This window comes from Crocodylus siamensis, chromosome 9, assembly GCF_052110815.1.
Source record: "Crocodylus siamensis isolate JL-2025a chromosome 9, ASM5211081v1, whole genome shotgun sequence".
NCBI classification, from domain to species: Eukaryota; Metazoa; Chordata; order Crocodylia; family Crocodylidae; genus Crocodylus; species Crocodylus siamensis.
The window spans coordinates 69,177,882-69,202,306 of NC_143403.1; the positions used below are offsets into that span (position 1 = coordinate 69,177,882).

The window sequence follows — 24,425 nt, forward strand, 5'->3', positions numbered from 1 at the left end:
TCACCCGCTGCCCTCCTGGCCCCTGCCCCACCAAGGGTCTGCCCTCACTGGCTCAGACCCATTTTGCAAGTTAAATAAAGGCAGAAAGAACAAGACCTATTCCTGTGAGACTCCTCTCCCGACTCCTTTTATGGCAAGAAGCCTAGAGAATCAATGACGATGCAGTGCCTTTACATCAATCCCCTTGTTCCACCTTACATATTTCTTAGCCGTGACACCTCTCTGCTCGTGTTCCCTCTCCCCAGGAGAGCTGCCTGCAAAGTCTCAGCTTTCCAGCCAGGCCCTTTTGCAGCCGAGTGTCTCGTAGCCCCAAAGATGTCTGACCCTGGCAGATCGCTAGCGCGGCAGCGAAGAGAGCCATGCACCCAACCCACTAAGCAAATTATGTTGCAGAAAAAGGGACACTTCATCTTCAAACTTGATTACTCGCCTTTAGCTTTAACGGCACTGTCTCCGTTTAAATGTGATTTACATATATCTTTCATATTGTGGTTTAAGTATTTCCCCAGGGTGAAGGAATGAATAAGTTTCATTATCACTACTTAGGAAAGGCTGAGGTTTCAGCTTCTCAGCTCAGGCTGCATAATCAAATGAGGAGACAAGCTGGCTACATATTTCATGCAAGATGATATTTGAGGATGATCAACTTTGTTTTCAGCTGGTTTGAAATCCGGGTCTGACGAGAATCCAGGGGCAGAAAACCCTCGAGATGCCCAACACTCTCCATCTGCTCACCGGCCAGGACCTCCCCTGCTTGCCCCGGGGTGAACAACCCCAGGGCCTGGTGCTGACATGGAAAGGCCTCTTTTTGTCTCTTCCCTGCATTTACAGACAGCCCCGCACTGAGAATTTCCCCTGCCAGCTGATGCACTGATGCTGCACATCCTCCCTGCACGGGCACTCAGGCTGGGGCTGTTGCTATGTTGGGTGCCTCCAGCTACAGCTCAAAAAATGGGATTTTCCAGCTAAATGGGAAATAAACCATTTTTTCCCCTCGCGTGCAGATGTTAACGCCCCAAAGCAGAGAGAGCGGGCTCGAGTCACTTTTAAAAATGGTTCGGGGGACATTGGGAGTAGATGCTACCTCTCCCCCTGCACCCGCTGCAGCACAGATGCTCTACAGGCATTGCAGAGACAGGCACCCCAGGGACTGCCAGCTCCATGGATTAGCAGGAAAGACCTGGCTATGGGCCAGCTCAAGATGCTGGAAAAGCCCAAGCAGAGAGATGCCGCTCTGCTTTCGCAGACGGCAGGGCTTGCCGGGTTCTCGTTGAGGCCCCCAGGTACCGAATGGTGGTGCTGGATGTATTTAATACACCTGGCTGCTCTTTACAGCGATACAGAGGGCCAGGCTTGGACCTGGGAAGGCGAGAGGGGGTCTCAAATGGACCTGCCAATAAACTGGATTCTTGCTCCAGATGCCATTTGCCCAACAAGCCTGGGTTTAGAGCTGCCAGTGAGACAGCAGCTGTCTTCCCTGAGCCGGACAAGGGGCAGAGTTAAGGGGAAGCTAGGATGTACATGCAATGCAGATGATCACTCAAAGTACTTACCACCGCCAGACCCAGAGACGAGAGGCTGTGCCCGCCCGCAGCCGCGCTGCACAGGGAGCGCTCCCTCGAGCTCCCCGCGAGCCGGCTGCCGAGAGAGAGGAGCGACCGTCTCGCCTCTGCAAGGCAGCAGCACGGCAGCTCCGCACGAGGCCACCTCGCCCGGCCCCGGGCCGTGTTTCAGCTGGCAGTCAATAGTTTGCAAATGACTCCTGGACCGCGCGTTAGCTGTAAACAGGGCGTCGCAGTTAACACCGCCTGGGTAATAAATACATATCGATGTCTCTTAAGGGCAGCTCCAAAGCATATTGACCTCCGAGGTCCACCGTGACGGAGACAGAGCTGAGAACGGAAAACAAGTCGATAGGTGCATGGCGGAGCCAAGAGGAGTGGGTCAAGCCTTCCTGGTCCGTCTCGGAGCCCAGGCGGCTCCCACCTGACACAAGGCAGAGGTGGAGGATGTCGCAGCTGGTCCAGGACCACGAGGATCGGGGGGCCCTGTCAGCAACCAGCCTCTCCCTGCTGCCGTTAGGAGGGAACTGTCTCTAGCGCTCAGAGCTGTGGGTCTGGGTTGCACTCCTGGCTCTGCCACCGACTTGCTAGGTGACCTTGGTCAAGACCCCTCACCTCCCCGCACCTGAACTGTACTACCTCTAAAACAGGGGCACCGAGAAGCCTCCGTAAGAGCACAGGAAGTCTCAGGCCATGGGACTATCATAATACTCTGCCGTGGGTGTTTTTATCTCCCCTCCATCCTCCCCCATTCAGCTGCAGCCTTGGGAACGAGAGAGAAGGTTTCTGAGGCAGGTCCCGGCAGGCTCCCCACCTTTAGGGCCAGAACGTCTCAGGTGAGGCTTGGCTCGGCCCACCCGCCCCCTCCCGACGCCTGCACCAGCCGCTCTTGCTCCGAAGCACTTGCAAGGATGACAAAGCCGCCAGGATGCAACAAAGGAGAGAAAAGCGCTTGTCATCGGGAATGCAGAGTGCAGCAGCAAATTTATTTTTAGATAAATTTAAAGCTTAATTTGTGAAGCTAATATCAATCAAAATGAGAGATGGGGTTTGTTTGTTTTTTTGAAAGCCCTTTTTTTTCGGCAGCAACGCAATTTATATTGCCTGTCGCCTCTCCTCTCGCGCTCCCAGACCAAAGGCAGCCTCCACGTTTAATATCAGCCCTGTACGCTCCTTCCCTAAAATTATGACGACGACGATGATTATTTTAATAGAAAGATATGTGCAGGCCAGAAACGCCATTATTTTCCCACTGACGTGTTATTAACCGCGCGTCGTGCAGAGGCCGCGTCCTGTAGCGCAGCCCGTCGGGGTGCCGCTAGACGAGCGCGACATTACCTATGGGATGACATCACGCCTTCGCCGCGCCGTCTCGTTACTGGGGAGAGTTATAATGCGCCGTCTCCAGCAGGGAGCTCACATGTTAAGCAGGGGGGAACGGTTCAGCGTCGGGTGAGAGTCCTCCCGTGGAAGCCTAGGGGGTGGATAGAGGCCCTGGGGGTCCAGGGGGGTGGGCTTTTTAATTGTTTGGAGGGCCTTGCCGGCGCTCTGGGAGGTTGCGCTGCTGGGACGAGAAGCCAGGCCTGCTTCTGGCCTCTTGCGGGTGCTGAGAACAGGGGTGGATCCCAGGACCCTGCCAATGCAAACGCAGCCTGAACGCCTGCCTCCTGCCCGTGCCTGCGTCCTTCCCATCGTACCCCTCCCCGGCATCCGGGATGTGAGCTGCCTGCCAGAGGTGGGCGAAGCGCCATTTCAGAAGCACTTTGGAGGAAAGCTGCTGGGGAAGGACCGGGCCAAAGACAGCCAAGGGAGGCCTGCCGGGAGCCAGGCGCCCACGCCACCGCGCTGCGGCGGTGAGAGGTGTGAACGCAGAGATGCTGGCCCTGCTCTGGGAGCGCCCCGGCGTCGGGTGGCGCGATTCCTCTCTTCGGGACCCGGCCCCGCGCCCGGGCCGAGCTGTCTGCCTTCCTTCTGGGTATCGACTGACTTCCCCTGCCGCGGCTCGGCTCGGCTTGTGTCAAATGAATACTTGATAAAGGTAGGCCCCTGCTAAAGAGGAACACATTTATTTTGCATTATACATTCGAAATCTTCCCCTGGACGGCAAAACCCTTCTCCAAGACGGCTGCATCTGAGGGGAGAATTAAACTGCTAAATAATAAAAACCCCGTGCACCTCGTAATGAAATGTAATGACTTCTAGACGTGCAAGATGAATCGAGCTGTTCCTTACAGCCGCCGGCCCCTGATTTATAGCAACGTGGCAAATATGAGAGGCATCTCCAATGATGGAGGGGGACCCTGGGGACAGAGCAGAGTTCCCGCCGGGTTCCCCTCGGGTGACCCAGCCATTGCTTTAACCCCGGCTCTGCTGGCCCCAGCCCCATCCGGCTCAAGGCGTGTCACCAGCTGCATCTGCTTTATGTCCTCAGCTGCTCTCTGGCTCCCAAAGGGCCTGGGGCACGGCTGGGGACGCAGCTGTGACGGCGCTGCCAGACCCCTGCACCGAAGGGCAGCGCCGATGCCAGTGGAAGCCGCGTCTTCAAGCGGCGACGCTGCCCGTGCCGGACCCGTCGCCGAGCAGAGGGCAGCCATGTGCCACGTGCCCTGCTCAGGGCTGGGGAGAGCAAGTCCTCATGCCTCGCCGCGGCCACGTCTTCTGGGGAGGAGACAAGCCGTGCTGCTGGCGGGAGGGGGGCACGCGGACCCCTGGGACGCGTGCAGGCCAGCACTTGGATGCAGCAGGGGGAAGCTCCCTGCCAGGCTCCTTTCTCCATGGGAGCGAAGTCAACTCCCGGGGGAGCCGCTGCCTCCTGCCAGGGCAGGGGAAGGAGCCAGTTCCAGTGTTTGCAGCCCTGGCCCAACCGGGGCTTTGTGGGGAGCCCACAGGACTGGGCTGCATGTGCCCGTGTTACTGCTCCTGTTCACGCTCCTCCTGCCTGGGGGCCGTATCTCCCGCGGCCCCGATCCCAGGGCAGACCCACACGGCGCAGGACCCCGTAGCCGTGCGAGCCGTGTGTTGGCTTAGGAGCTCGCCTGCTGCAGCAGGGAGAGGCAGAGAAACAGGGCGCTGGGTCCCTCGCCTGCCAGCGTTGCGTTTCCCAATCCAGGGGGCTTTGTGAGAGGCTCACGACGCCGAGCTTGGCACGCCGCCGCGACCCAAAAGAGCAGCTCCAGGCCACCCAGCCAGAGCCCGCAGCTCCTGCCACCCTCCGAGGGAGGGAAGCATCCTGGAAAGGGCCCAGAGGGGTGGCTGCCAGGCCAGGCCGGGGCAGTTGTGTCCTTCAGGGGCACTGTCAGAGGCAGGCTGGAGCTAGGCACTGGTGCCCTGGCATTTAAAGCATTGCCAAGTGCCAGGGGAGAGCAGGCAGGCGACGGCAGCGGGGGGAGCAGCCATCCCTCTCCACGCCTGGAGCCGGGCACCCGGAAAGGTAAGCTGCTTTGCTGGACTCGAGCGCGGGCGATAATCCCCAGCCTTAGCTGGAGCTGACAGCTCACAGCATGCCCCCAGCCCTGCCGCCGTGAAGTAGGACAGCAGCCATGCCCGAGCTCAGAAGAGCCGGCAACGCCCGCCTGGCGCTGGGGCTCCTGCCTGCATCCCCTCTAATGCCACGAACGAGGTTTTCTGTCACGCGAGGAAGCCAGAACGTGCTGCTGAGCCCGGGGCTGTGGGCAGCTCACTCCGATTTGTGCGGCGGGCATGCGGGGGGAGAGGCCACGGGCCACGCCGCTCCGCACCGCGGGCTCGTGCCACCTGCCTCCTGCCCAGTGGCCCCTAGATGTGCTGGCCCCCAACAGGCCAGCTGGCACAGTGGGGTGGTTTCTTCCTGGCCCTGTTACGCCCCCGCTCGTGCCCCTCGGCTGTGAGCCCACGGGCTGTTTGCACCTGCTTCTTGCTGACTCTGTTGCCTTGCCCAAGGCAGCTGGGTCTGGCCCGTCGGAGACAGGAGCCCCGGCTCGGTGGACCTGGATCGGTGGTCACAAGAGCTTGAGCCATGCTGGGTGGAGCTGAGGGGCTCAGGATGGATGGAGGTCGGCGCCCGTTTGCACAGAGCCCGCGTGCGGCTCCGCCGGGTGCCTGCAGTCGCCCGGCGCCGGGCTCCAGAGCTCTCCGGTCACCGAATGTGCTGGGCCTGGCGCCAGGTCGCGGCGCGGCGCTCCCCGTCCCGCACGGGCGGGTCAGTGCCATCCCCCCATTTTGCAGAGTACAAGACAACCACAGCCCAGCAGCCAGCAAGGCGCAGAGTCGGGGCGAGGACCTGGGACCGTCCTGAGCGCAGGCCACAGAAATGTCCGGGCCGTGCGATGGGGGGTCCCTGGCGACGTGTGGCACCCCCTGCCCGCCCTCTGCCCGCCTGAAGCCATCGAGTGCCACGCGGCAGGTGGTGATGCAGGCTGCGGGGATGGGCTGGTTATTAATTTAACGTCCTTGATTAATACTGCGCCTTCACAAGGACCACAGCACCCTGCTAATTATCCGGCAGCCTTTTGATCCGGCGGCTCCTCTCAAATAATTTACGGGCTCTTCTCTCTCTTCCGCCCTCCCTCCTCCCTCTCACTGATCTCCCGCCTTTCCTCTCTCTCCGTCCCCAGTACCTCTCATGGCAAACTCGGCGTTAACGAGATAACCCCCGAAAAGACGCTTCTCCGGGTGGCACCGTCCGTGCCGGACTGGGTCCTGCCAGCCTCTGAGCTGGGAACGGGGGAGTCTCTCCTGCCCGCCCCGCCGCACGGACGAGCCCCGGGAGGCCTGGGCGACTGCTCCCCGGGTAGATAGACGGCAGGTTGGAATAAGACCCGCGGCTCGGTTCAGGCCCCGCAGGCTCGCAGCTCGGCGCATGGAGGCACCGTCTGTTAACAGCGGGGGGAAGAGCCGGGGTGCTCGAGGGTCTCAATCCAGACCCGGGGTGTCCGGCGGCCACGAGCGCTCTGTAACCCCGCCGGCCTCGTTCCTCGAGAGCTTTGAAAGATGCAAACTCCTGGGGAACCGCTGCCAGGCAATGCATGCTCCCTGCGCACGGGCATGCCCGGGTGGTGCACGGCTGCCACCCTGCGCCCCCAGTAGCCCCGGGCGTTCATCCACCGTGCCGGGAAGTGACGCCCTGGCCTGCGGCTGCCTGCCCTGGCCACCTCAACAGCAGCTAACGCGAAGCACCAGGATCTGGAGCTGTGGGCTGCTCGGGGAGCGGGCATGGGCACGAAAGCCCAGCGTGCCTCCGCGTGTGTTTGGGGCAGGCTCCGCTCGGGGAGGGCGAGTTGCGGGGGAAGCCGCAGCCGGTTGCCTGCAGCTGCCCATCGCCTGCCAGGGCAGGGGCTGACGGCATCGCTGCACCGTGCCCCCTGCTCCCGAGCGCGACCTTCCCTGGCCTCAGCCAGCCCGAGAAGCCCCCACGGGCCTCCCGGGTCGCAGGCTGCTGTCTGGGAGCTCTTGACCCCGAGGCATCCTCCTGGGAAGCGGCCTGGCACGGCAGGCCTGGCGGCCTCCTCCCAGCCGCCTGCGCCGGTGGGTGGGGGCTAGCCCAAGCGCTTTCCCTTTTTCTGAGAGCCATTTTGGCCTCCGTGGCGCGGGAGGGGCAGGGACGGGGACCGCGCCTCTGGATTTACCCCTGCAGTTTTGTTTGCATTCAAGGAAGAAAAAGAAACAGGTTCCTGAGAGCCTCTTGCAGGCTGGGGCTGTGGGGGCAGACAACAGCACAAGGAGCAATGGGCTCACGCTGCAGCAAGAGAAGTTGAGGTTGGATGTTAGGAAACATTTTCTCGCCAGGAGGGTGGTGAAGCACTGGGACGGGCTACCCGGAGCGGTGGTGGGCTCTCCATCCTTGGAGGTGTTTAAGGCCTGGCTAAACAAAGCCCTGGCTGGGATGATGTACTTGGGGCTGGTCCTGCTTGGAGCACACGTTTGCTCCCCTCGTGGCAGTACCGCCCGCCAGCCCGCCTGCCCTTCTCCCCGCCTTGCTAGGCACCGGCCATTGCATCACGACACTTCGAACCAGACATGGAGAGTCACCCAGAACGCCAACCCCACCTCCGTCCAGCGACTGCTCTTTCCTGCATTCGTGCAGACTTCCAGCCTCCTCCTCCCCTCCGCCCCGGCGGGGTCGCGGCTTCCTCTGCTGATCCTCTCCTAGCCCCATCCCGGAGCAGACGAGCCCAGGGAGTGGGCTGTTCCTCCCCGGGAACGTAGCAGGTGTCGGAGAGGAGCGGTGGAGCTGATAAACGGGGGCTGGAGAAGCATCCGAGCAAGGAGAGCGGTCTCTGGTGCCCTCCAGCTCCCCACCCACGTCCCACCCCCGGACGTCGCCCTGGCATCAAGCGTCATCACCAATTCAGCAGCCGGGACCTTCTTGCAGTGTTTGGGAGACAGGAACGAACTCCTGGCTTTTTGTGAACGTGGGAGGGAGGTTTTTGAGCCCCCCTCCTCTGCCGCGCATGATGGACAACCCCCCCGCGGCGGCCAGCGCCCACAGCTGCCTTTGCTTTATCCGGGCATCTCGCGTGCCGCGAGGCCTTTCCTTCACCCACGTTGCTATAAGTTAGGGTGCCTCTGGTCTCTTAAGCCACTCGGTTCTTTCTCTGAGGGATGAAATAAAGCCCCGGCTGGATTTATGGGGTCAGCGGACAGCTTTATCATACATGGATCGCCAATTTGCCTCTTTCAATTGTACTCATTACTCCCAGGTCCACCTCTCCCTGGCATGTCCTTCAGAAACGAGACCCAAGAAAAGGAGAGAGGCAGCCAGGGTCAGACACTGTTCTTATGAGATTAACAGTAAATCAGGTGTCACCCGGCTATAATATTTCAGAGGACTCCTAGAAAATTGTTTTCTGCCCATGCTGGGTAGATGAGGTGAAGGGCAGCTCTGGCCTGAAGCTCGCTGGCCAGCTGATACGGCCACATCACTCATTCGGGTTTGATAAGAGTATTTTTAACCTTCTGGGACATTTAAACCATCTCTGTTACGGCTCGGTGACAACAAGGTTTGCAGGCGGTACTCACCCCGTGATGCCTCGCATGGAAACCAGGCCGTGGACGGTCCAGGCCCGTGCTGGGGCCGAGGACCAGAGATGGGGGCTCTTGGGGGGCAGGAGCAAGAGCCGTGGCCAGGGCTGGCTGGCTTCTGGGGGAGACCTGCTTCCAGGACACCCAGCTGCCTGGCTGTGCTTAATTATAGCTCTGTAGCTCGTTAGGGGAGCTGGCTCACAGGGAGCTTGCTCCACCCCAGCGCAGCTAACGAGCTCATCAAGGTGCCCAGAGCAGCACCCAGGGGTCCTCACAGCAGCTGCGGAGACTGGCTGCTGCTGGTTTTAAATGGGCGCTCCAGCAGGAAGCAGGGGAGTCGTGATCCTCGCACTGCCTCATCGCGTGGCCTTGGTCACTTCCTCCCCTCGGTGCCTCAGTTTTGCCACCTGGAAGATGATGTTACGTGCCCAGGCTCCCCCGAGAGAGGCCACCGCAGGGCAGCACTGGTGGCTGGGCAGCCGCGGTCTTCCAGCCCACGCGTTTCTCAGTGTCCGCAGTGGCCTGGACACTCCTGCCCGCGGCGAGACGTCCGGTGCCAACCAAGAGCCTGACGGGAGCCGGTGCCCTGCTGTCAGGCAGTGCCGCGCGGCACTGTCACGTTTCTCTGAGTGTGGCATCTTTTTAGTCACGAAGATCTAAGCAAATATTTCCCCCCCAGACAACTTAATATGAGCGTGCCCGGCAGACGATTTCGTTCCCTTCTCTGCCCCCTCCCTCTCCCGAACTAGCATTCACCTCTGCGAAATTTTCCTTTTGTCCCAGTTTCTCTTTGTTCCCTTGATCGGCTGTCATGCCACTTACACCACCCGTGACGGAGAGTCTCCTTCCTGGCACGCCATAAATATTGGGAGAAGCAGGTTGTTTGCAAGGGACCCCGTAAGACAAATGCGCCGGCGCGGCCGGGAGCAATGGGGGCTACAGCAGACCCCGGTGAAAGGAGCGGGTCTTCCATCGCGCCGGGGTCTTCCTGTGCTGTTGGAGAGGCAAACTCATCCCTGCGGCCGGCGAAGCTGGAAGTCGTACAGCGCCTAGCACAAAAGAGCCCTGCTGCGTTCAGGCACTTGCTGTCACGAAAATAATGAATCGATAATAATTAAACGGGCCGGGCTTGTTCCCCCCGTCCAAGCTCGGAGAGGGATGAATGAATCGATTGTGGAAAGGGTTAGCAATACAGGCAGCTTTATACACACGATGCTGGTCTCGCCGGGTGTGTCCTTTCAAGGGCTTTAACCCAAGAAATTCTGCGTTCGGTCTCTGGAGACGCTCCCTGGCGATGTGGGGTGTCGGTGCAGCTGGAGGAAGCAGGCGAGAGACACGGGCAACACACCCTGGCCCTGCCTCTCACCTCGGGGAGCCGAGGAGCAGAGAGGCAGACCGGGGGTGCAAAATGCATCGCCTTGACGTGCTCCGTGTCAAGCAACACGAGAAGAAAGAGATGTCGGTCCGGAGAGCGACGAGCCAACAGGGTTCATGCTGCTCCGGGCCTGGCGACAGCCGCAGGCCGCTCGCTCGCTTTGGAGACGCGGGGAGATGGCAGGCAAGGCGCAACGCAGGCATGGCCCGGAGGAGTCGGCCCCCGGACGAAAGCCAGGACAATTCAAACCAAACCGCCCAGCCCCTGCAATGAATGCAGCCTCCTTCAACGCCACCCAGGGGCAGGCCTGGAAGGAAAGGCGTGCGGGGCTTCAAGCCTGGGCTCTTTTAAACGCGCGCAATGTAGCAAAGTCTCGAGAAGGAGATGCCTTGTCCCAGCACTGAATGCATCCGCCAGCTGGAAGGAGGGTCCGACCTGGCTGGAGAGGCCGTGGGACCCCTTGTCCGTGGACTCCGAGGGGCTCTCACCCCGAGGAAGGGGATGTTGTCTTTGCTCCTCCTATGCCAAGGAGCTGCCAGCTCTCTCCCCTTGCCACCTGCTAGGGTCTCACTTTGGCCCCATTTGCATGGCCGCTGGTCAGGCAGACCCTGGATGGGTCTGCAAGCCAACTGGGGGCAGCTCCCAGGTGCCAAGCCAAGGGGCCGGGCCTGAGGCCAAGGCCAAGGGCTCAGCAGAAGCTACCTGAGCCTTAGGTGGGTGAAGGGAGCTTTGCAAGCCTGCGCGTCGCGGCAGAGGGCACCACGGCAGTCGAAACCCAGCAGTGAAAAATGGGAGGGAGAAGCCCTTCTGCCCCCCTCCCAGCCACCGGCGGGGCGAGCAGGAGCTGGCCGCCCGCCATGGCCAGCCGCTCCCGCGAATGGCGCGTGGCAAGGGCACGCGGCTGCAGGGAGCAGCTCACGCGGACTCGGAGGAGCGGAGTGGCCAGGCCGGCTCCGCCGAGCTGTCAGTTGCCTTCGGAAAGAATAAATCCCCAAACAAGCCTTTTCCTGGGGTGCGACTGAACAAGAGGCCTCCCAAGGGCCCTCCTCGACCTCGGCCAAGCCCAGAGCAGGAGCTGAACGTCGCCTCAGGCCTCGGCTCCCCGTTGTCGGAGACCCCCGCCTGCAGCGACAAGGAGCCATAGGGAGGGCCGAGGTGGGACTGAAATCCCTGCCCGGCCCCGGCTGGCTATGCTTGGGTGCTTTCCTGGACCCCCTTCTCCGCGTCTCCGAGGACTACCTTTCCGAAACAGCTTTCCACCAGCAGAGGGAATCCGCCGCCACGTCCTGCGGCTCGTCCCCCCCGGCGCTCCTGCCTCCCGCACCGAGGTGCACGTTCAGCACCTGGGCTGCGCGCGGCAGGGAGAAGCAAACCGAGGCGCAGGCTGCAGAACGGGACAAACGCGCCCTGCTCCGAGCAAAGCCGGGCCCTGAGCTCAGAGCACCTCTGGCTCCCGATGCTAACGAGATGCACGCACCCTTCTCCCCACTTCGTGAGCCAACCCTGCGCAGCCTGCGGGCCTCGGCCCTTCTCTCGGCGAGGCCAGACCTCGTTCGTGTAACAAAAAACCAGCGGCCACGCAAAGCGAAGCGGGGAACCGGCCCATATTTTTCCAGGATCGCCTGGATTGCGCCAAACGGCAAACAAATCCTTCCTCGGCCTCGCCGCCGAAACGCTGCCCTTGAACGGAAGCCGGGCGCGATGCATAAACATCCAGGCGTTCAGCACCATCAGCATTTTTATTAGGCTATTTCTTCCCTATCATCAGGAGGGAGGAGGAACAAAGCGGCCTTTTTCTTTCCGCGGGGCCGCGCGCCACGGGGTGAGAAAGCAAAAACACATTCCTTCCCGATTTGCACTCGAATTTTATCCTCAGATGAACACACACGGGCTCCGAAGGCCGCCTCGCTGTTTGTTTAAGCATTAAAGCCTTTTTCTGCTAGGCCGGAGGCTCAGATAATGGAACACCATATGTCGCAGCGTCGCCGCAGCTGAGGGAGACAAGAGGCTGAGTGATAGGAACTCGGAGTTGAAATCTATTTGGGATTTAATACTATTATCCTAATGCAAGCCGCTCATTGTTTGGGCCAGAAATCTGCTGCCATGGCTTGAGTTGATAGGGTCACCGTGGGTGGAATATATTCTGGATTAGCAGCATTGGGAGCAGAGCGGGGAGGCAGCCGAGCGAGAGGATTCATCAATAGACAGAGGGGAGCCTGCCTTCTCCTCGTAGACAACAAAATGCCTCCTCCCATCCCCGGAGCATTTACCAACAGCCCCGGGCGCTGGGCCTCAAGCTCGTGGGAAGCCCCCGGGACTTGGCTGGTGGCATCGGTCTCTGAGCAAGGTGCGAGGCAGGTGCACCCTGACCCCAGGGCTCCCCCAGGGGCAGGGGTGAGGGGCCTGGCCAGGCTCCGGCACAAAGCAGGCCCCTGGCACGTCGACCGGAGAGGAGGGAACTGGCCGCGCCGCAGGCAGATCCATCGCGAGCGAGGACATCTCAGCGCCTCCGTGCTTGGATGCTGTCCAGGGACCCACATGTAATCCCCAGGGAGATTTCTATTTCAGACTGGCACCGGCAGCCATCGTCCCACACGCCGCCCTTCCCTCAGCTCACCCTGCGCCAGGCCTGTGCAGGGGCTGCAATCTTGCCTCGGGGGGGCGGGTGCCGTCTAACAGCCCTGATCCCGCTGGAAGGACCCGCGCAGCACAGGCACAGGGTGGGCAGCTCCCATCAGATGGTGGGGCAGAAACCACCCCCATGGGACGATGCTTTTTGAGACCCTTTGATAGAGCCGAGGGACCGAGCGAGGCGATAGTAGAGGGGAACAAATGCCGGAGTGGCATATTGGCTGGGCATTTGTAGGCTTTCCTTAGACCCAAGATGGAGGTGGCTCGCCACGGCCACCCACCCCTCCTCGAGGACCTCGTGGGCATTAAGGTAGCAAGGTGGAGGGACATCCTCCCTTTCCCGGTGCCAGTCACACAGCGGCTAGGGTTTGCAAACAAGCCTGGAACCAGCTCCAGCCATCCCTGCTCTTCCATCCAAGCCTGGGCCACCCCATCCGTCTGGAGGGTGCCCGCGCTGACAGCCAGCCGTACCTTACCGCTGTCGCTCTGCTGGCACGTCCTCGCCTCGTGTCTTTGTTCCTCTCTTCTCCTTTTTCTTCTGAAAGCCGCAGTTCCTGGCTCCGCCATCCCGGCTGACAGCTTTTATTTCTAAGTTACAGGGGAATTCCTAGGGCAAGTATAAATGATTGATCGTTATCCAGGTGGCACCGCATCTAATTTGGACTCCTGCGGGGGGACGGCGCTTATGAGCAAGATACATCTTGGCCTGCACATTCCAATAAAGAAAATGAGAGCGAGAGTGCACGCGAGAGGGAGAGCGCACGCTCTGCTCTGCTCAGCGCCGGGAGAGGAGGTGAGGGCTGGCGCCTTCCGCAGTCCAGGGACACAGAGGAAGAGACCGGCGGTGCTGACCCAAGAGGACAATTTGGCCCCAAGCACCTGGTGACAGAGGAGTCTCTCCTTCTCCCTGGGTTTTTAGATCATGCAGATGCCGTCGGTAACACCAGCATGGTGCCACCAGGGCATGGAACGAAGGACGCGCTAATCCGATCGCCTGGGAACCCTGCACGCTGGCACCGGGGGGGGGCGAACTGCCCAGTGGCACAGATGGATGGGTACAAGGACCCCAGGTGCCAGCAACGGCAGCGAACACCCCCTCCCTCTGCCTCCCCTTGGGACAGCAGGGCTCCCCTGGCTGACCGGGCCTGGTCGGAAGCCACCAGCGATCTCCGGGGTTTAGGACACAGCCATGCCAAGACCCTAGGACAGGCCGTACTTGCTCAGTGGTGTGCACTGTTGCACCTGTGAGACGTCCCCACCTGCTCTTGCATTTCTAGGTAGCGATGTAACCAAGACTGCCGACTTCCCACGCACCAGACTGCCCCACCCCACGGATCAGGGGACCCCCCGAACTCTGAATGCAATTAAATTTGGTACCACAGAGATGACTCTGGCACCCCCGGCCCTTCCCTGCCCCCGCGGATGGGATGGGATGATCCAGAAGAGGCCACAGCAACCCAACAAAAGCCACACACACATCCAATGATAGCCTGGTTTTACTTTGGGAAAAACAACATCCGGACACACAGCTTGCGGGTTTTCTCTCTTTTTTTTTTTGTTGTTTTCTCTCATTTTTAAAACAATCTAGTGCAGACAGCACTTTTCACAGTAGAATATAATGGTCAATTTTAGTATAAAAAAAACATTCTCAGAGATTTGTAAATGCACTTAGTGCTTGAACAGGCCTTTTAAGGATACAGTACCTCTTTTCTGAGCACAATCATGTTGGGTTTTCTTGGGGGTAGCTTTTTTTTTTTCCTTTGAAACATCGAAAAAACTTGGTGTTTCCTGGTAATGCAGAACTGCCAGTTTTTTTTTCCTTTTATAAATGAATAAATCCTATTAAACACATAATTACATGTACCGCGTAACAGACCATAATGAACGTTTTGGAACTGCTTTTTTAAAAAAAAAACAACATAAAGTATGCAAATTACAACCCGGTACAATGGCTAGATGCATCGTTAAATGGGAGTCTACAACGCTTCACCTGCAAGTTGTTTCTAAAACAGAACAAAGGTATCGTTGACAGTAAAGAAAAGAAAAAGAAAGAAAGAAAGATCTTGGAAATCTCAGCATTGAGAAACGTTTCTGTTACTGGGTCTGGCTGGGAGGGGGCAGGAGAGGCAGTGGACACAGGGGACACCCCCTCTGAGTGCCCCACGCCCCGCAATGGCTCTGCATTCATCTCAGGGTGATCAAACCGAAATTGCTTCTCGTGTGCTCAGCTGGGTTTACGTTTGTGCACAGCCGGATTCGAGAGAAAGGGACAAGCAGCCGGGGACACGTGGGCTTGCCGGTGAGGAAGGGAGGGGGCCCCAGCTTCTTTCCTTCAGTGGGGTGGGGACGGGGGCCTGGGCATTTTACAAAAGGGAGGCAGGGTCCAAGTGTGGGATCTGTTGTGGGTGATTTGCCTGCCCTCTACTCCTCTCGCTTTTGTCCTCTCAGGCTGTCTCTCTACCCGGGGCGGTTCTGGGCTGGGCTGGGCGTATGGGCATATTTGGAAAACCTGCAAGAAGAATGAGGAGGGTAAAATATCCTTAAATGTAGAGCCTGCTCCCCGGCTCCGTAGCGTGGCGCCGCTCTCCGGCTGCGGTGCCGACAACCGGGCGAGGGAATGGGTCCGGTTAGAAAAGCATCAAAAACTCCGGGGCTCGTTAAAGTAACGGACTAGGCCCAAGCGGCACGGGCTGGGGCAGGGCGGGGTGGGGGAAGGGGAGGAGGAGACTCTTCCTGTAGCAGCCAACACAGAAAATGTACAGTATCTTCAACTCAAAAATAATCTGTTCAAGTTTTCAAGTGTTTTTTTTCCTCTTTACTTAAATAGCCTCCAGACTGTCCCCAGATCGGTAGCTTTACTCAAAGCAGTGCAAGTTACGGACTTCGACTAGGAATTAGGCAAAATTAGCTCTTTCTGGTTGTGACCAAGCTGCATGGAGTTACCGGGGGCAGGGGAGGGGCTGGGACCATCTCTCTCTCTCTTTCTATTTAAAACTCTCATCGGACCTCAGTGTGGGACCGGATTTGAGGCTCTCTCCTGCCGTGCCACTCCGGCTGGCGTGCGCACACACACACATGCACACATACGCACACCCACGCACTCTCTCACACTTTCACACACACACACACACACACACACACACACAGAGTGAAGCCTTCTCTCCCTGGATAGCAGCAACGTGTAGCAATTCCCTGTTCACATTCGTGGAAAGAAAACGATTTCTGAGCTATGTAAGCAAGCGGTCCGTCCTCCTCGGCCTTGCGGCGGGTCTCGGGCATGTCCAGTTCGACGGCCCCAGTGCATTCCAGCGTCTCTGGTGGGGGGGGACCCACCTGGGCCTTCCCTCGCGTCAAGCCAAGCCCACCCCCTCCTCCCTCGCCTTCGCTCCATCACATCCCCTGGCGGTGCTGGAGAGGAGAGTGGCTGTCAGTCCCGTTCTCGCCAGCGCCCTGTGTTTGGAAAGCAGTGGCAGTCTCTTATCTGTAAACGGGCAGGCGGATGTGGGCGTGCTGATGGTCCAAGAGTCTGGGGACAGACACCGTCTCATAGCCCTTGCCCAGCATCTGCTCCTTGATGCAGGGCGGGTGGATGTCGTTGATGAGATACTCCAGCGACTGGAGGCTGCTGCTGAGGATGGAGGTATTGCAGAGGGTCTTGCTGGGCAGCCCATCTGAGGGGTGCACGGCGAGCTCGCGGTGCCCGTTGGCGAGCTCGGGGGGGTTGTAACAGTCGCTGTTGGGGGTGACCAGGATGCTGTTCCAGGGGGGCGCAAAGTACTGCCCCACCGAGAAGTTGCCGTGCATCCCCACGCAGTTCAACGGGGACGAGCTCACCTTCTCCGCTGCCCCTGTCAGGCTGTAGGGCCGTGACACCCCCGCACATGTCTCCGGAGACTTGCTGACGGCACCCCCCCCGCCGCTGCCCCCACTGTACATGCGGAGCTGCTGCTGCTTCTGCTGCCACAGCAGGTAATCCATGCCATCTGGGTAGACGGCTGCCTTGGGGCCCATGGCTAGGGCTGGGTTCGACCCGATGGCCAGGTCGGCCCCCTTGCGGCAATCTGGCAGGAGGGCGCCGGCATAGGCCACGGCAGCACCAGCTGTTGCCATAGTGGCGAAGCTGGCGGTGGCCCCGTGCTTGGCCGGGCTGGGGTTGGTCACCACCACGCCTTGGCAGGCCTGCTGGGAGCCCTGGGCCTGGCACTGCTGATTGATCTGGTAGATGATGCTCTGGATCGAGGGCAGGTTGGACTGCGGCAGCGTCAGGCTCCGGCCCGCGAGCGGGATCACGGACGTCGCCACGGTCACGTTCGGGGGTACCGGAGCCTCGATCTGCTTCTGGGCCCCGTGGTAATTCAACTGCCCGGTGCAGGCGGGGCCTGCAGCTAAAGTGCTTGACACTGGGTAGGGGGCGACACCCACCTGCGCGGGGGACATCTTAGTCCGCTTGCCCTCCGCGTTCTTCACCACGCTTTTGCTGGAGGCCTTCACGATGGCCAGGAGGCCCTGGTAGCCACCGGCGTGCACGGGGTACGGGCTGTAGCGCTGCCCCGTGGTGTCGTACCCATTGACTGTCCGGTTAAGGTGCTTGTGCTGCGGAACCCTGATGTTGGTGGGAAAGATCTTGATGGTTAAGGGGTTGTTAGCCACCTTCTGTGCATAGGCGTCCAGTTCAGCCGGGCTGGGGTAGCGTGGGGAATGCATGGAGACTGCCGTTTCACCTAGGAGACACAAGCAAGAGCACAGTGTTATGCTCCCACGTCGTACACACCCTGCAAACAAGCGGATGCTGCGACACAGGGGGTCTCCAGCACAAGTGGCGGGGGGCAGCTTGGGTTGTACCCCAGGGTGGGAGAAGAGAACTAGAAACCAGGACTCCTGGGTCCTTCTGCCAGCCTGGGTCAGGGGCGACTCGTGGCTGGAAGGTCAGACTCATCTGCAGCCTCCATGTGGCAGTGTGGCCTGCACCCAGGGTAAGCTGGGCTGCCAGAGCCTCCCTGGGTTGGAGGTAGCACCGAGCAGGCCCTTGCTGTCATCCCCTCACCCCATCCCCTGTGCCAGCTCTGGGGACCAGCAGCCTGCCTGGTGTGTTGCTGCTCTGGCACGTGGGGGTCCCAAGTTGAATAGGGCAGGTGCAGGGCTCCCAGCTCCCAGCCCCATCCCTGCAGAGCCACTGCTTGCCTGTGCACCACTTATTCACTTCTAGGATGAAATGTGTCAAGTGAAATACAGAGTTGCTTGCACTGCACTGAGCTGGAGCCGTCACCCTCTGTGCCCTGGAGTTGGCTGGCTCTGCTGCCAGAGCGGGAACCCCTTCCTTACAGACAGTCAGGGAGGGGTGAAGGATACTCTGCAAAGCATCCAACTGGCCTGGCTGCTCGATGCAGCACCAGCATATGAGCCTCTGCACACACGTGTGATACCATACATACAAGCTGCCTGGACAATATACGCCCCCAACAACCTGCTGCAGACAGCCACATATGTGCTCTATGCTTGCTTTACGAGTGAGACCCGCTCTCTGCCCCCCCCATCCCCAGCATGACACCCAGCTGCACCTCTATAAACCTTCCCTCCCAGCCCTGCTCTCCTGAAAGGTACCCTCAGCTGCTTGCACTAGTGCCCACTATGACACGGGGCACCCTGCAAGCGTGAGCAGGTTGGAGGGCCTGTCTGCACGCCCTGCTACAGGGAGCTGGATGCAAAGGCAGAGGGCTGTGGTGCCTGGGAGGCCCAGGCCCAGCCTGGCAGCCCTCCCCTTCTCCTCCATGCCATGGGAGAGACCGGTCCACATGGAAAAAGGGACGTTTAAACCAGCAAACTTAGCAGAGCCATTTCTACCCCCCTTAGATCAGTGATCTCCCAGCTATGCTTATAAACCGGGGGGGAGATAGATGATTTTGGTCATTAAGCCGTTTGCGTTCCAACCCTGACACAGGCTCTCGGGCACAGCCGGTCCTGCCAGACTTGGTTTTCTAGAAGCGCCTTGGGAGCTGGCGGCTCTGGAGAGACATGGACATTCCCCACAGCCCGGAAGGCTGACCTGCCTTTCCCCAGGGTGCTCACATAGAGATGTGTGCACCAGGGTGTGCACCCAGATGTGCACAGATGTGCACCCTGGGTGCAGAAATGTGTGTTCCTATGGAGCACATTGGCGGCTGCTGGGCACTGGGTGTTTGGGAGAGGGGCACGAAGCCATCTCTGTCCAGGCCAGAGAGGGAGGAAACAAGTGGTCCAGGCTCCTCACAGCCTGAGGCTTGGCTGCACTTTCCCATCCCTTCACCACAGCTCAGAAGGCCCTTGTCCGACCACACCAGGCCCTGGAGCCAGTGATCGTGGCTCCTGTTGCCTTTAGCCTCAGCTGTGGAGGGCTGGAGTTCAGTTCCCCCAGAAGATGGGACCGGGGACAGGTGTGGCACAGAAGTGGTGTGGGAAAGTTGGGGCAGTAAATAATTTGTGTTGAGGGAGCGTCTCTATTTTAGCCACCAGCCGGCCAGCCCTGACACTAGCGATGCCTGAGATGGGAAGGACATGCCTGGCACTGCAGCACCAGAGATGCAGCTATTCCCATCCCTGCATGTTAACTGCAGACACTTATACTCATCCCTCCCACTCCGATCCCCGGTGACCCGGCTGTGCCCGGCTACTTAGGTGCTATTCAGTTATTCTGAAATGCGCTGCCTGTCGCCCGCTGCTCTCGCCTCTGCTCATCTTGCTGCCTGATCATTTCACAGTCAATCATCTGTTCTTCGTGGACAATTTTAGGCTGCTCATTTGAAAGTTTTTCTGGGCCAATTTGAAGGGAGAAGGGGGGAAAAAACAGAAAGAAACTTGTGCAAACCCTATGCACAGCAGCAGGCTTCAGGGAGCCGGAGCCCTCTTGCAAGTCATTTCCATCGAGTGCTCTTTGTACCTGATCTCGGCAGAAATGAGGTCACAGTACAAACCTGCCCCCTTTCTCTTCTAAAGTCACTTCTAAGTGGCCTAAAATAAACTCAGTGTGGAGAATGGAAATGTCACTTTACCCAACGGGGGAATCTTTCTCTGAGATTGGATTTAAACTACATTATACAAGCAATTTCATGGGTGCTTTGAGCCGCTACGAGTGCCTCACCAAAAATGGAAAAGCATTCCATTTACCAGCTATAAATCAGCAGTTCCTATAATGAGCACAAAAATGTCACTTTTATGCAATTTTACAGATGAACAAAACTGGTGAAATTAACTGTGGTAACCTACTAGAGTCAGCAAAAGCCACCGCCGAAAAAAAATTATATATGTATATATTTTTGTTCCTCTCAAACTCTTTCCCAAGCCAGTTTCTGCCATTCTGGTGTGAAAACTCATTTGTCGTACACATTATCCTTTCATTTGGAGTTTATCTTGAGTATCCAATGAGCCACCAACTGTGAAAATGATTAAATCTACAAAATCTATCTAATAGATGGAATAAATTAGGTGTTTAAAATCTCTACGTGCGCGTGTGTGCGCACATTCACTCTGACACACACACACACAGACTATGAGTTACGGCAGCCTCTTCCTCTCCATCATCCCTCTGGATATGGTACAGCAAAGGGCCTCGGACGGAGCGAATGGAGGCACAAGAGCTGCTGGCAGTTGGGCTGCACCTTGCCTTTGAGAGGCCCTAAGACAACAAGTCTCTCCCTTCCCTGCTTCCTCAAATTCATGAGATTTGCCTGCTGCACAGCTCAGCTCACGTGGCTGCAACTGGTGAGAGGTGGCCGGGTCACACAGGAGGTGTCGCTCCAGGCACTGCAAGCCCAAAGGGGCTGCCCCCGCGCACCTGGATTAGCCCAGCCAGGGGTCTGCAAGGGCTGCACGTCCTGCATTACCCCCACGCCAGATCACCACGAGGAACCCTGCTGGTTGCAAGTTTTGGTGCTCTGAAGCAGACACAAATGCCTGGGCAAGCCTGCCATCGCACAGCAGCACATGGCACCCAGGGCTTTCTGCAAGTTGCCGGCAGAATAGGAAGCGCACACACTGCCCATTATTGACTGCTGCCCTTGCTTCCAGCCCTGTGGCCCCCAGGGTCCAGAGGGGCTGGACCAGAGAGGGATTGGCTTCTGCTCCACTCTAGTGGGAGACAGGCCGGACACTGCTCCAGAGAGAGTCACAAACACAACCCTGCCAAGGGAACCAAGGGAGGCTGCTCCCAGGGGAATGCCAGCCAGCAGGCGCTGGCAGACACATAAAGTCTGAAGAAGAACCCAGGCTGGAATTGTGGATGGGTCCAGCTGGCACTGCCCTGGCTTCACCAAGCACCCGGTGCTTCCTGATTGATCCTGGGCTTGGGGGGGCAGGGAGCTCAGCACTGGACAGGATTGGGCCCTGGCGTTTCAGTGACCCCAGGTACACCATCTGTGGTGAGCAGCACGCGTCCCCCTTCCCCGGGCAGCAGGCTGCACTCCTGCTCCAGGTTGCAGCTCCCCCTGTAAGTGCAGAGCCAGCGATTCTATTACAATCTTCCTGAAAAAACCCTACATGTAAAATAGGCCTGAGCCCGTTGTGAGGCAGCGGCAAAGCCATCTGCGGTAATGGAGGCATTTCCAGCACCACGGTTTCACAGAAACCTCTTTCCCCGGCATGCTGAGAAATCTTTCTTTGCAGAGCCGCGGGGGGCCCTTTTCCGGCGAGCACGCCAGCCCGTAATGATGGCGCACTGGAAACAAAACCTGGTCTCTGCGCGGCACCGTAATCTCTCCCCTTCACTGCACCAATAGCGAGCAGAGAGCGCGCCCTGGCGCTCCGCCGTCCCACCGAGGCTGAGGGAGGTGCGCATGGGGCTTCAAATGCAATTGCATGCTCTCAATTCCAGTCAAAGTAATGGGATGGAAAAAGACATAGTATAAGCATTTCACGCGTTCTTTATGAAGATGGGCCCATCTTTTCACACCACTGCCAAGTAACCCCATGGTGCTGGTCCCAAAAAGGATGGGCTGCTTTTGTAACCGTGGGGCTCCCATAGCAGGTGTGGAAAGGGGATGTGGGATGCCCGTACCTCTTGCAGCACCTGGAGGACAACACAGAGGGACAGAAAACAGGCCCCCTCTGTGGCAAGCCTGCCTGTGCAATGAAGGCATGGAGGAAAGAGGAGTGTCCCCTCCCACCGCAGTGCAGGGAGCAGGATGTTGGCAGTGACCTACGGCTCTCAGGATCGTAAGCCCAGCTCAGCCGGGCAATTGCTGCTGGGCAGCCAAGCAGGGAGCTGTTGTGGTAAGAGGAGCAGCTGCTACAGTCATACGTCAAAGCCGTTACAGCTGGATCCTCCCTACAGGTACAGGAGGCATCGAGGCCATCCAGAAAGGATGTCCTGGCTACCAGGGTGCCTCCAAATCCCTTCTCTCCTGACCGCCAGCCAGTGCCTTGCATGTCCTAGGGACGTGGAAGAGCATCCCAGATAGCTAGGCGATCAAGCTGTGTATTGAGCCTTCCAGCTTTGTGCAAGAGGTGGCACGTGATGGCCTGACAAGATGTGAATGGGTGTGAGAAGACATAGCAAGAGACCCGAGAAGGCGAAAGAACGGAGAGGAATTGTTCCAGTGAGCCACGAAGAATTACGAGTCTCGCACATGCACATGCTGCACCAACATCCCCGCTGCCCGCTCCAAGCCGGCATGAGAACAGTAATTACTGAATAAACTCATTGTGCACAACCCAAAGTTAATTGTGAGCCATTTGCCGCTGTATGAAATATCCCCTTTCATTTTTAGCTAATTAGAGTGCTGTTCGAAGCAAGCTGAACTTCTATGGCTAACCAGCTCCCTTGCCAGGTGGAAATGACGCACAATTAGTGTCTTGTGGGACTGAGCCACCCCCCAGGGTTACATTCATTGGGACATGGAGGCCAGTGGTGTTGGGGGAGTCCGAGCTCCCCCAGGTGTGTTGGCTCAGGTGTGGTTTTGCTGGTGGAGTTGCTTCCAGAGCTCCCTGGGATAAGAGCAAGTGTTGGATGCCAGCCTCCAGCCAGCTCCCAGCACCCGCCAGCATCCCTCTTGCCCCTGGCAAACTTTCCATGTCAGCACAACTGCCCACCCCGGCAAGCCCAGGCTCTTCCTGCTGGAAAGTTTCCCACCGTAGGGACCTAACGTCATGGCAGTGGGATCCAGGTGGTCACCAAGGTGCAGCCATCTGGACTGGTGATATGGAGGGGCAGCCCCGCAGAGTCTCCGGCCTCCAGCCTTGATCTGTTCCACATTGCAATCACTCTAGTTACCACAGATGGGTGCAGGGCCAGCCCCAGGCACTACGTTACACTGATTGACAGGGCTGAATCATGGTCTCCTCTCCCCTTGGGCAGCCATGGCAATGTCCAGTGGTCATACAGGCTGTCAGCCAGGAGAGCATGCCCTGCAAGCATGGACCGCTGAGCCCTGCTGTCCTTCGCTGGGGCGCCCCTGACTTAGCAGCTACCGGGCCTTAACATAAAAGGAGTCTTCCTGCTTCTGAAGCTGACGGTACAGTGTGCAATGGTCCTACCTTGTAGGTACTGCCCAGGGATTTCCCTCCATGCTTGTACCAGGAGCGGAGGGGTGCGCAGGCAGTTGGAGGCCACAAGTCCTTGATTATCTCTGCCACCAGACACTCAGTCAGTCTACACGTGGCACCAAGATGACCTGCCATCTTGGAGCTGGCTCTGGGAGGAGTCTCCTGTCTGAGTTTTAGTTTCAGGTATTCTCCTTCCCTGCTGCGAACGGGTGCAAGACGGTCAGGGCAAAAGGGGGCTTTAAGGGGAGGTAGTATACACACGCACATGTTGGGGCAGCCAATATCCTTGCCTTTTATCTGTCCTTCCCATTAAACCCTTCATTCACTAATTTAAAAGGCAGAATTGAAGAGAGTTCGCCAGCCATTTCTCCCATTAAGTTAATGTTATGGGCTTTTTACAGGTGTCTTAAATAGACGTTGTTATTAACGAGTATATTAAGCCAATTAAAATCAAGCCCTTTGAGCAGGATTTAATGTTGCTGCTGGGAGGCTTGAGGGAGAGGCACGCTCAGGAGCTGCAGCCGCCTTACAGCCGACCCTGGGCAGGGGCAGCTGTAAGGCGTCCATGGAGGCACCCTCACGTCTGTGCTTGGCACAGGTCCGAGGATCACGCCACATGCATGCAAAGGCTTTGTCCAGCCATCTACACTTCACATACGGATGCAAGGGCCTGGACCCTCTGGGCGAGAAACCATGGAGTAAAGCTAATGGAGCTGCCTCTGCAAACAAAGGGAGGGGATGATAGAGAGAAACCAGTCGATAGTGGAAGAGGCCGTCTTCTTACAAACGCCCCAAGTTTGAAATGAGCTTGGGTCTCGAGGGCAAGAGCAAGAAAGGAGACCACAGACCTGCATGTACCTACACTATCTATTCCATGATTATCATGGTCACACAACAAGTCCCAATTAAACAACCGCTCTTTGACTTGCTTATAAAACCCTATCACATGTTCACACTTTGGGCTGACATCTCGTGCCAGTGACTTCTTCAGGCTGAATTTTTTTTTTTAAGTTGCAGGAAAAAAAGATGTTCAGAGAACAGGGTTAGGCAAAAAGATGTCTCTGTCCATGGGAGGTTAGCCAGGACAGCAAGACATCCTCCCTCTGGTGAAAACCCCCGCACGCCACCTTGTGTGACACTGAAACAGGGGAGGAGAAAGGCCATGCTGCTTGCAACAAAGGGGGCTTGCGTCTGCCCGGGGCAGAGCCTGTGTGCCCCCGGCTGGGGCAGGCGGTGGGCTGCTGAACAGGCTGGCTGTCCTCACCCTAGGGAACGACAGCTTTGCTAGAGCAAATGGCAGCCTGCCCCTGCTCTGCTGGGCTGGGGAAGCCAAGGCTGCTGGAGTG

The 24,425-nt window shown here is 58.3% G+C and overlaps 1 protein-coding gene across 3 annotated transcripts in view; it reads right to left on the reverse strand.

The window, feature by feature from the left end:
• Window positions 1–14,056: 14,056 nt before the first annotated feature.
• FAM222A (family with sequence similarity 222 member A) overlaps window positions 14,057–24,425 on the reverse strand; it is an 89,367-nt gene continuing 78,998 nt past the window's right edge. For all 3 annotated transcript variants that reach the window (XM_090063494.1, XM_090063492.1, XM_090063493.1), the window contains one exon: window positions 14,057–17,288. In XM_090063494.1, coding sequence (XP_089919620.1) covers window positions 16,045–17,288 — 1,244 coding nt within the window. In that variant the 3' untranslated portion in view covers window positions 14,057–16,044. The remainder of the gene's footprint in view (window positions 17,289–24,425) is intronic.